This window comes from Sceloporus undulatus, chromosome 1 (assembly GCF_019175285.1).
Source record: "Sceloporus undulatus isolate JIND9_A2432 ecotype Alabama chromosome 1, SceUnd_v1.1, whole genome shotgun sequence".
NCBI classification, from domain to species: Eukaryota; Metazoa; Chordata; class Lepidosauria; order Squamata; family Phrynosomatidae; genus Sceloporus; species Sceloporus undulatus.
The window spans coordinates 207306696-207319311 of record NC_056522.1 but is presented as its reverse complement, the minus strand read 5'-3'; the positions used below and the strand labels follow the sequence as shown (position 1 = coordinate 207319311).

At 41.9% G+C, this 12616-nt stretch overlaps 1 protein-coding gene across 4 annotated transcripts in view; it reads left to right on the top strand.

Moving 5' to 3' along the window:
• The window catches only part of MAP3K20 (mitogen-activated protein kinase kinase kinase 20), a 150232-nt gene that overhangs the window by 64760 nt on the left and 72856 nt on the right, over positions 1-12616 (top strand). For all 4 annotated transcript variants that reach the window (XM_042446716.1, XM_042446714.1, XM_042446715.1 and 1 more), the window contains one exon: positions 2117-2191. In XM_042446716.1, coding sequence (XP_042302650.1) covers positions 2117-2191 — 75 coding nt within the window. The remainder of the gene's footprint in view (positions 1-2116; positions 2192-12616) is intronic.

Below are 12616 nucleotides of genomic sequence, written 5' to 3'. Positions count from 1 at the left end.
TCCATCAGAGCTGTTTCAAGTGGTCAGGTGTCTTTTTCACACTAAGCCTGTAGTAGAAAATACAAATCATTTGGAACCCACTGCAAAGAATTTGCATGGCAATTTGCAGATAAAGTTGCTCAGAACCACTCTGACTTGCTTGGTGTAGCTTATACAGTGCCAGTGTATGTAACCTTGGCACCTGTCTGTCCAGTTTTAATGGATACTTTTCAATTTGTGCAGCCTGATGATGTGTACAGGATACTTGGAGAGGTGAAAGCTACCGCATGTGTTTTAGACCCTTGTCTTTCTTGGCTCATTAAACAGGCCAGAGGAGAACTGCCTGAGTAAATGTAGCAGGTAATCAGTGCCACCCTACAAGCTTGTCTAAGGAGTCAATTGTGAGACCTTTGTTGAAAATGCCATCCCTGAATAATTGTCAGCCAGTGAACAACCTACTATTTTTGGGCAAGGTACTGGAATATGTGGTGGCTTCTCAACTCCAGAAATTTCTAGATGAACTGGATTATCTAGATCCATTTCTAGGTTTGAGATCTGGCTGTGGAACAGAGACAGCCTAGGTCACCTTGGTGGATGACCTATGCAGGGAGCTAGACAAAGAGGAGTATGCCCCTGTTTGTTCTGCTGGACTTCTCAGTGGTTTTCTATACCATCAACCATCATATCCTTCTGGGCCGCCTTTCTGGGATGGGACTTGGAGATACTGTTTTATAGTGGCTCCCTTCCTTCCTGGAGGGGTGAACCCTGAAGGTGGTGCTGGGAGACTCCTGCTGGACTCCCTGGCTATTGACCTGTGGAGTCCCTCAAGGTAATATGTTGTCACCTATCCTATTTAATATATACATGAAATCACTGAGAGAAGTTGTCTAGAATTTTGGGGTGCGGTACCATCAATATGCAGATGACACTCAACTCTACTACTCCTTTCCACCCCAATCCAAGGAGGCTGTCCTGGTCCTAAACTTGTGGACTGGATGAGGGCAAAGAAATTGAAATTTAATTTAGACCAGAAGGAGATGCTTCTGGTCAATCAGAAGGCAGATCAAGGAATAGGGATCCGGCCTGTGTTAGATGGGGTTACACTCCCATGAAGATGCAGTTTGGGGTTACTTCTGGACTTGACTCTGAACCTGGAGGCCTAGGTCTCTGCAGTGACCAGGAGTGCTTTTGCACATTTAAAGCTTGTGCGCCAAATGCCCCCATTTCTTGAGACATTGGATATGGCCACAGGGGTACATTCCTTGATTACATGGCATGTGGACTACCGTAACACACTCTACGTGGGGCTGCCTTTGAAGAGTGTTTGGAAGCTTCAGCTGGTCAAAAGAGTTGTAGCCAGACTGTTAACTGGGGCAGGTTATTGAAACTACACATTATCCCTGTTGAAACAGTTTCACTGACTATTAGTCTGTTTCCAGCACAATTAAAAGTGCTATTTATGATGTATGAAGCCCTATTTGGCTCCAGTCCAGGCTATTTGGCAGATTGTATCTCCCTGTATGAACCAGCCTATACTCCTAGGCCCTTCTTTCAGTCTCATCCCCACTGCAAGCACTGTTGGTGAGGACATGAGAGAGGGCCTTTTTTAAGGCTGTCCCTAGACTCTGGAAGTTACTTCCCAGGGAGACAAGAATGGCCCTTTCCTTGTTGTGCTTCTGCCAGGAGGTGAAGACCTTCCTGTTTAGACAGGCATTTGAAAACAGAAAGTTTTTAAAGAACAGTCTGGGGTGTTGTATTGTTTTAAAGTGTTTTAAACACTTTTATCTTTCTAAACTGTATTTTATTCTTTTAACATAAAATCTGTTTTAATATTGTCATAATTTAATTCTGTTTTAATGTATCACTTTTGTATGTTATTAATTGTACTGTTTTTTAATATTGTAAGCCACTCAGTCTCAATTTTGGGGTAAGGGCAGGATATAGATACTAATACTACTAATAAAACAATCTGATGTACTTAGTTCATTCCTGTACTTTATTTAGGGTAAATTATATTCTTGTCTCTAGCTCTATTGGAGATGACATAGGAAAGATTTGTTTTAATAAAGGGTTTGGGACTGATCTTCTGGTGTTTATTTTCCTTTAATTCCCTAATTAAATCTTGCTCCTGTTATAGAGACTGACCATTCCAAGCAGCTGCCCTGGAAGCTTTGCAGAACTGATGCTCCAGTGCTGGGAAGCAGACCCAAAGGTATTTATTCTGCTAATAAGTTATTAAATTTACCATTGTTCACTATGGCTGGTGTCCTGTTATTTACGATGCCTTACGTTAGCATTATGACTTCATAAATGCTTTCCATTCATGTTTATGATCATGGTGCTATTCCCACACTCATAAATGCCCTCAAAATCCACTTTAATAATCCAATCAGCTGTATCGAGGGAGCAGTAGGGAGTTCTCCTCTGCTGGCAAATGGGACACTGAAGGATGAAGCGTTCATTCCTTTCCTGCTAGTTTGCTGGTGCACAGAGGAGTTATGACAGAACCCTAAAGGAGTCCTGGTTTCTGCTCAGCACACCACTGATAGCTGGCAGTAGTGGGCTGGTTGCATAATACTTCTGCACCCTGCTTGCCAGCGCCACAGAACTCGATCTCTCAGTGCAGCTGGCTGCATTATAATAAAATTCTTGCATTTACATGGTTTAGAACAGAATATTCACTGACTCTCTTGATGGCAGATATGTTTAAGGAAATCAGGTAAAGAATTGGCTATCAAATAATTCATGCTATTTGTCTATGAACGCAAGCTTTGAGTGTAAAGATCAGATTTGTTCTAAAATTATTTTGTTTTCAGATGTTCTGTTTGTCTTCTACACCATAGGAATAAATGTTTTACCATTTTAATCAGATAGTGAAGGAGGTGAAGTAATAAGGGCCCAGTACATGTTATGCATGTTCAGGGATGATTGCACTGGAGTTGTCACCACTGAACCCCTATTATTCCCACAGTAGGGTAGACAGAAAGCAGAATGCAAAATGTAAATGCAAGATATATAAATAACTAAACCATTTGTAGACAGCCTTCTGGGTCAGGGTTTTCGCATGTTGCAGAGCAGATTTCTCACTGCGCGATCTGTTCAAAATCAGTTCTCGACACAAGCATTTGTAAAACAAATAAAAAAATGACGATGATGATCTTATTTGTTTTACAAAAGCATATGTTTTTGTAATAATAATTATTACATAACAATATAATTTTATTATCTTTTTATTTGTATAAAATAATTGTTATAATTGTTATTATTGTTGTGATGATGATGATTGTTGCTGCTGTTTTTGTTTGTTTATACTCCACCCTTTCCACCAAATCAGGACTCAAGGTGACTAAATAAAAAACGTTTTTTAACAATACACTCATGCCTGTCTACTTAGAAGTAAGTTAACAAGACTTACTCTTGAGCAAATCAGTGTAAGATTACAGCTTGCAGACAGAATTTTGTTGGTGCACTTTTTTTTCCACAATTGTGCAGCAGAGCTGAGAGGAAGCAAACAGAATCTGCTCGCTTTGAAGAACCTTGCTTCCTTCATGGCTGCTGCACTTATGGACTTTTTTTTTTGGCCTGCTCTGGCTACACAATCGTGTGTTGCACCAACACGGTTCTAATCTAAAAGTGCTCAGCATAGCCAGTAACAATGAGTGCTTAGATTTTTGTATTGCACATGGATTTTGGGGATTTATTTTGGCCTAGCTGTTAGACTAGAGAAAAGAGGTGAGTCCCTCTCTGAAGCCAGGAAAAACTAAATAAATTTCTCTAGTGTTAGCAAATGTTAGCAAATATTTTGTTTACCCTTAATAGCAGCTAAGAAAGTGAATTATTTCACTCAAGAAGAGTTAAAAATCTCAGGTATTCTTATTTAAATGAGCAACACCTTTTGGCGGGGGGGGGTTCATTTCTTACACGGAATGGAGCAATCAAACAGAGGGGCAGAACCCAGGCACATTTGGTCTTACCAATGCTTTGATCTCTAATTCCAGTCAGTCCCTGTCCTCCCTCACTGACAGCATGGCCAGAGGTAAGGGATGCTGGGAATTGTAATCATACATTTTGAAGATCCAACCCACTCCAGCCCAGTGGTGGCACTACCACTGGAACCTCTGAGGTGGGCTGCCCCAGTGTTCTCTTGCTGCCCCCTATTCTGAGTGCTGCCCTCTTACACTGTTTCTTCCTTTCTTCTGTAAAAAAAGAAGACAAGGTCTTTGCTTTTGTTTTCATCTCTTTGCGGAGAGGTTGCTTTGAGCAACAGAAGTGTTGAGAAAAGAAGCTAGAATCCAGTGGAGGCTTCCTTGGAGCAAAGGCAGGGAGGGTAGTGATTCATCCCATTTCCTCCTGTAACCCCATGCTGTTACCCTAACCCTAACTCATGTGGGGGTTTGCCATCCTCCTTCAGTGTAACTTCTTAGGGGAAAGAGACGTGCAGAGGGAAGGAGAGATTGACAAAAACTTCAGCCCATTCATTTCCTCCAGCACTGGTACAACTCAGGTGACTGCAAATCAGGATCAGTGCTGGGTAGCTCTCTCAAATCAAGTCATACTGAGAATTTCATTTTAGTACCACCTATTTTGTTCCATCATGGGATTCTCTTATTCTCAGGGCAGCCCACTCAAATCCTGAACCAGTTACCAAATCATGCACCTTCTAGTTATGCAGTACCAGGAATACTAGAGGCTCATTTGTGTCTGCACTGAGTGTTTTGATTAAGGGGAGGAAAGAAGAGAGCTGCTCCCTCTTTTTTCAGTTATTTAGACTGGATGATTCTTTCTCTTACATTTTTCTTCTTGGTATCTGGAGGAATTATATCTTTTTGCATTGATTCATGAGGAGATCCAGTAGATTCCTAGGAAATGAATAGTTATAAATCCTACATTTTTAAAAAATGGGATCTTCTCTTCAATAAGAATATTCACAGCTCCAAAATATAGAGTATTTTGCTCAAATTGAGGGTGTAGTTCCAATAGAAGAGTGGATAGATCAGTTATCCTTATGTTCTTCATTCGTCTCCTGGGAAAAATAATTTGAAAGGTAGGCAGTTACTAAAATATCCATTTCTGTTAACACAGAGATTGTTGTGGACACTAGTGAGGAGTGGTTTAATCTGAATTATTTCTGCAAATATACAGCCTCCCTGTTGACTGATCACCATCTCCCCCCATGCATTATACATTTCTTATGACAGTACAGTACACATTTAAGTGCATCCTTAGTGAAGAAGAGTCTTCATTAGAAGTATTTCAACATATAGGTTGCCCTTTGATATGAAAAGTTTACTTGATCTTGTTGTTTAATTTCACATGCATATTGTTGGTTTTAAATATAAAAAATGCTGGAAATATGTTTCTTTGTAGTGTAGGAACTTATCCCTATCCTTTCCATGTTATTCCTGATTTTGGTACCAAATTTTCTGTTCAAGAAGAAATGACCAGGAACCCCTCTGTTTTGCTAACTGAGGTATATCTGTACTTTGAACCAGTGGACACTGATGGGTACGAGAGGCTCCAGTCTTTTCTCTATGCTTTTGTTCACATTTATTATGGTGGGGATGCAGCCACCTTTTTCTCATGCAGGATTCACAGGGAGGCATGGACTGCTAAAGCAAGCGATCAGGACTTGCTATTAGAAATCAATTATGGAATCATATCAACAGATAGTAATAATATATTGCTGAGTGGGTGCCTGCCACCATACTATGCTCTAATCCCAAAACAATTAGCAATAAATTATACAGTAAATCCTAAAATGTAGGCTTTACTATATGGTTGGAGGAAAAAGATGCTGTGTGAACATATATAATACATATAGGGTAAGAGAGAGGGAATAGCAACCACCTGGTTTTAAGCAATGGGTTAGAGGCATGTGCAGATGGACCAAAAATGACAGACATACTAAAAAGAAGAAAAATAAATTCCTTCACCTAAGTCTTGAATAGGCAGCTCTTGTACAGAAGAGCACTTGTCTCTTTTTTGTTATACATTTGACTTTTTTTTATACTGTTTGACATTTGAAATAAAGAAATTGTCTTTCTTTTATAATGTGAAAATCACTTGGATCTGCCTGGGAGAGACACCTCAGCATTGTTCCTAATTGTTTTTGTGCACCCAAATTAAAATGCACGTTTTAATTGCTGCATCTGTAATTTTAGCAGAAATGGTATAATTACAGGCGTGAAGCAGAGAGAATGTGCATCATCCCTTTATTATGTATCCACATTTTGGTTTCAACCTTTTGTCTCAACCTTGTCTGGGGTCTGTCAAACAGACTAACGGAGGCGATGCTTTCTAGAGAAACATTTTAACTATGACTTCTTCAGTTTTCAACAATTACCCTACTTTTTTCATTGTAACAAAGGAAGTCTTAAATGCAAGGAAGTTATGACTGCTTTGTCTGAGTCATTTTTTTGACTATACAGAACATAGTCTTCCTTTGCTTTGTCACCGGACTATATCCTGAGTTGTCCTGTAATCACAATGCTAGAACTCTCCGCCTTGTGCATCATCATCGTCATTGTCGTCATCAAAAAGTTATAAAATAATACATCCAGCCAAATAAAATGATCATATAATACTATTTAACAACGACTTTGTAGATGATGTAGTTTGAAGACATGAACATAAAATAATGTGGTTACCTATATAAGACTGAAATACTTTAAAATAGCCACAGCCTTTTCAAAAACCTCTATGCTAAGTGAAACGTCATGCCTGTCACAATACTAAAATAACATCCTCTGTATTCTTGTGGTTAATTTTCACAGCACAGGGATTGTATGAGTAATATGGGATCAGGCTATGCTTTTTCAAGTTTTGAGTGTGCTGTTATGTTGCACCATAAAAGATAAGAAAGATTTCCTCTTTTTTAAATGGTGTTTTCAGAAATATTGATTGTCCCTTGGCATGTTTTGTTAAAGCTTTGTTAGCGAAGATTTTTAAAATTAACTAGTGTTTTAATTCAGTACTTTCTTTCTGGACACTGGTTTACAAAAGCGAAGTAGCAATTACAAAGAGAACATGTATATAGACATCCATGTGTTTCCCTGTGATTCTTTGTGGTGAATCATAGTTGCTTTAAGGTGAATAAAGAAAAGAAGCTTTAAAATATGATTTTTTCCCCTTTCTAAGACACAAATGACTTGAATAACAAATAAGTTAATAAATCTGCTTATTTATTTCTTCTACCCATTGTGGTTTTATATGTAAAAATACAACTTGCCACCTGTTTCTTAAAGGAACGGCAAAGAAAATGTGATAGACTATGCCCTATACTTTAAACAAAAGAAGAACCACAGACACAGTGGTAAAAGATGTTAAATACCCAACCTGGCAGTGTGTGTGCATGCGCGCGAACGCACACTTTCAGATGACCTGTCCACTTATGGCATGGGTCGGCAACCTGCGGCCCGCGGGCCACATCCGGCCCCCGGAGGCGCCAGGAGCGGCCCCCGCTCGCTCCTGCCACCATTTTGTTTTTCAAAATGGCGGCGAAGGTCGTGCGAGACTTCGCTGCCATTTTAAAAACCAAAATGGCGGCGCCCATCTAGGAGGCCCGGTGTGCTCCCTGGAGTCCTGTTCGAGGGCTCCAGGGCCATGCCAGGCCTCTGAATGGGCCCTCCTCCTCCTTCGCCCTCCGCCCTCCTGGCCCCGCCCTTCGCCCTTCAGGCTCGGCTCTCCTGGCTCTCCCTTCTCTCTCCGCCCTCCTGGCCCTGTCCTTCACCTTCTGGCTCCGCTCTCCTGGCTCTCCTGGCTCTGTCCTCAGCCCTCTCCCATGGAAGAGCGGGGAGGGGGGGAAGGAGGGGGAGGGGGAGAGAAGGAAAGAGAAAGAAAGAAAGAAAGAAAGAAAGAAAGAAAGAAAGAAAGAAAGAGTCAGAGCCACTACCACGAGGTTGGTTCATTGGGGGAGGGGGGTTATCGGAAGCTACACCTACTACCTGTGCCTTTGTGGTTTGGGACACAGTGTGCATGCATTTTCCCCTGTTGTGTGGCCTTCAGGTAGCTTCCACATGCTAACAAATATTGTTATTCTTATGCTTACATCCCTTGGTATTCTCTTTGCAAAACCCTCCACATGGGCTGGCTGTTTGGGTTGAGACATTGTGCATGCATTTGATCTGGATTTCCAGCATGGCAGGGGGTTGGACTGGATGGCCCTTGCAGTCTCTTCCAACTCTATGCTTTCCCTCTGCTTTCTGACTTTCAGGTAGCTTGCATGCTGCAAATATTGTTATTCTTATGCTTACATCCCTTGGTATTCTCTTTGCAAAACCCTCCACATGGGCTGGCTGTTTGGGTTGAGACATTGTGCGTGCATTTGATCTGGATTTCCAGCATGGCAGGGGGTTGGACTGGATGGCTCTTGCAGTCTCTTCCAACTGTATGCTTTCCCTCTGCTTTCTGACTTTCAGGTGCTTGCATGCTGCAAATATTGTTATTCTTATGCTTATATCCCTTGGTATTCTCTTTGCAAAACCCTCCACATGGGCTGGCTGTTTGGGTTGAGACATTGTGCATGCATTTGATCTGGATTTCCTGCATGGCAGGGGGTTGGACTGGATGGCCCTTGCAGTCTCTTCCAACTCTATGCTCTCCCTCTGCTTTCTGACTTTCAGATAGCTTGCATGCTGCAAATATTGTTATTCTTATGTTTATATCCCTTGGTATTCTCTTTGCAAAATCCCTCCACATGGGCTGGCTTGCTCCTTTCTGGATTGAGACAGTGTGCATGCATTTGATCTGGATTTCCTAATTTTTATTTAACTTTACTTGTTCTTGTTCTTCATTTTGAATATTGTATATGTTTCCATTTTGTTTTTTTACTTCAGATAATGTTTGCAGTGTATGTAGGAATTATTTATTTTTATTTATTTATTTAAAAATTATTTAATTATTCATTTTTGGGCTTTGGCCAAAGGATGGGACCGAGGAGGAGAGAGCTCCCAACATGCGGCTCCGCCCCCAGAGGGAGGAAGCTCCGCCCCAGCATGAGGCTCCACCCCCAGAGGGTGGAAGCTCCGCCCCGGTGTGCAGCTCCGCCCCAGAGGGTGGAAGCTCCACCCCTGGTGTGCGGCTCCACCCCCAGAGGGTGGAAGCTCCACCCCCCAGCTTCAGCCCCCCAGTTGTCTGAGGGACAGCAACCTGGCCCCCGGCTCAAAAAGGTTGCCTACCCCTGACTTATGGTAACCCCATTAATTTCATAGGGTTTTTTGGGCAAGGAATACTCAGAAGTAGTTTTGCCATTTCCTTCTTTGAAAACATCGCCTACGTGCTGTAGTATTCATTGGTGGTTTCCCATCCAGGTACTAACCTGGGCTGAACCTGCTTAGCTTCCAAGATCTGACCTTTATTGTATTAGGTTGCTAAATATCTCACACATTATAAACACACTGAAATAAGTATAATTCAGATGTCTGGTGAAATAGACACAGAAATGGAGCCTGACAGATCTCACTTAGGACTTTTTCACATGTGGACCTATATGCTTACATCTCAAAAATAGTTAAAGTGGTGGCGTCCCAGAAAAGCAAGCCCATTTGCTAATGGTTATCACACACACAAGCACAACAAGGGGTTAAAGGCACATTACTTAGGGTCAGATTCGAATTTGACTATCAAATGGGTGAGGACAAAACCCCATTGCTTGCTTAGAAATACCTTTTCTGCGCATGCTCCAAACTGTCATTTCCACAAGTGTTCCCTCCCACCCCACATGCCCTAGGGAGGGAAGGGAATCCGGAGGGGGGGGAATCCTCTTTGCCCCAAAAGCTGTGTTAGAGGGAGGCAGAATGAGGCTTCCCTTTGCAAACTCCGTAAAACCACAAAGACACACACACACACACACACGAGAGAGAGAGAGGGAGAGAGAGAGAGGAAGAAAGGAGGGAGCTGGGTCCATAAGCTTGCCTGCTTCCACAGAGGGCTGATACTCCATGATGCCCTCCTTTTCCAGGGCATATCTTCCATTACTCCCTCCTGTCCAAGAGGACTTCCAAAATGTCCTCTCTCTGCCTTCTCCCAGCAGCTGATTAGAGCCTGCAAAGAGGAGGAAAGCAGCTGGGGCAAGGGAAGTGTGTGTGCATCCCTTTAAGAAGAGAGCAGTCTCCCTCTTTGGCACAGCAAGGCACCCTGGGAAACGAAGGCATCTGGAGGCTTGCATTTTCACACGGCTGGCATTATGCGAAGAGAGTGAATTCGCAAGCGAAATGGACATGCAAATCCGGTAGTTTTGCAAATTTGCTCATTTCTCGATTCCCCTCACATTCCCCCTGGATTCTGTCCTGATTGCGTGCAGCATCATGTGGAAAGCAACTGCGAAGTTGTCCCTAATACCCTGGATGACCTTGTCCCCACTTTAACCTTCCAATTTTCTTTGTGTGAAAAAGTCCTTAGAAGAACATTCCAGATTTATGGCACTTCTGATAAAAGGCTCCAACTTCTCATGCTTGCTCAGCAAATATCCCAAGATGGCCCTGGGACCATATAAGATTGTGTAGGTAGATGGCCTCTAAACCAACCTTGTACACAGAACCAGTCCTAGACTGTTTGCTTTTTAGACAAAGACTTGGATAGTGCTACCGCCCACTCCAAATACTGAACTGAACTGACAGTTGAATTTCTCACAACTGGTGATGACACAGTGTCATCTAAGGGCACCATGTAGCTTAGGGGACCTAGTACAAGCCGTGTGACACATGCTAGCTCTCTTCTCCAATACTGTACTACATTACTGTTGCTTGAGCCTGAAATCCCACCCTGCCTAATGGAGGGGCTGATCATTAGGACTTTAAATCAGGGCCAGTTCAACTCCAGAAACCATAGGATCTGCCTTGGGCTGTGTATCAGGCCTGAAACACAAAACTGGAAGTGTCTGGAAGTCTACTTCCAGTTTTGTAAAAACCTTTTCAGCAGGTTAGCAGGGGAGCCAAAACAATGATCAGGGGGTCTCTGCATTTTGTTTTGAAGGTGCCACTTCTGAAAGCTTACAGGAGTGGTAATTTTCATTTCTGGTCAAAAATACCTCTCAGCCTCCATGTAGCACAAGGAATAAATGATCTCCACCCCTGCTTTAAAGATCAGGGCCAATGCTTTGAATTTGATATTGAACCAAATAAGGTGTTAGTGGAGCTGACATGAGACATGCTTTCACCTGCCGAAATCAAGGAAAACAATGGTATTGGTACCTTGATAAGACAAAAATTTTTTTTACCTTAAATAAAACAATAAAAATATTTTCATAATAACCTTTCATAGGGCAGGCAATTTGTAGGATTAATATATAAAATCGTATTTGTTTATTTAAATTGTGGATTATCTTAATTGTTTTGTTTCATCTCAAGATCATTATTCCCCCTGATAGAGATGTGTAATTTATAGTGTTGAACTATTCTATAAGGGCACAGTTCTACTATACACACCATGTCACCTAAATGTTATTTGGGTCACTGGCAACTCTTGCCATGATTGGGCAAATGCTAGTACCCATGAGCCCCCCCCCAAACCCACCCAGGCACTGATAATATGATATTACATTGTTTTAAATCTCTTTTTTTTTAAAGAATAATTTTAATTTGAAGTGAGCACTAAAAATAAAACGCTGGGTGCTATCGTACACCTCACCAAGTCTGTCTAGTCATTGTCCCCAACACAGTTATATCAGGAGACCAAAGCATTTTAGGGGGAAGGGTTGGTGGCCTCTACAGAGTGTCCTAACCTAGTGTTTTTTATATAAGGGGCAGGTGGTTGAAAAGGAAAAGGTCATGCTGGCCTTGGTGGAGTCTTAACAGGAACAGCACATCTCACACCCACCTCCTTCCTTCAAGGATCCATCACTGAAGGAGAAGCACAAGGATGAGTGACTCCACATCAACCTCTTTGTACTGCTTCTTACCTGTGCAGCCTTTCTCTGCAATCAGATACACTCACCATGGAGAGAGGGAAGCCACAGAGTTTATGGGGGTAGATTGAGTCAGACTACTACAGTAAAGCATGGATAAGTTCACCACAGAGATACACTGGAAAATCGTATGGAATTGCTTGTGGAATAGAGGATCCCCATCCTCATACCTATTGATGGTAGCACCAGATCTGGCCCAGTGGCTGTGATTACTGTAGTTACTTATGGGAATATTTTTCAGATGCATGATAAGGAACACTAATCAACATCTCCTAAAGACATAGGAGGGCCTGTTAAGACGAGCCAGGCCATGGCAAATAGAAGCACAGGGGTCCTTCTCAACTCTTTTGGCTCTGTATTTGATTAGTATATAAAATCTGAAAATACTAAATGAAGACCTAGAACCTACAAATTCAGTTCCTTGCTGAAAAATCCAAAAATATTGCCCTTGATATAAATTAGCATGCTCAGGGCAGATTGTAGCATACTGTAAGCAGATTTCATAGGTTTTCCAAAAATCACACCAAGGGTAGCAAAGGAGCACCATTTCCTCATATTAATTCCAAGGTGGTAATGAAGAGGTGAGGTGACCTTCTATTCCCTGCAGCTGGAGAAGTTTACAAAATAGGATTTTCCATGGTGATATTATTTTACATGGATAGACTAATATGGAAATAAAGATCCATTCTGATGAATCTCTTACTGTGTTATAATTTTGAGATACTTTTGGTACTA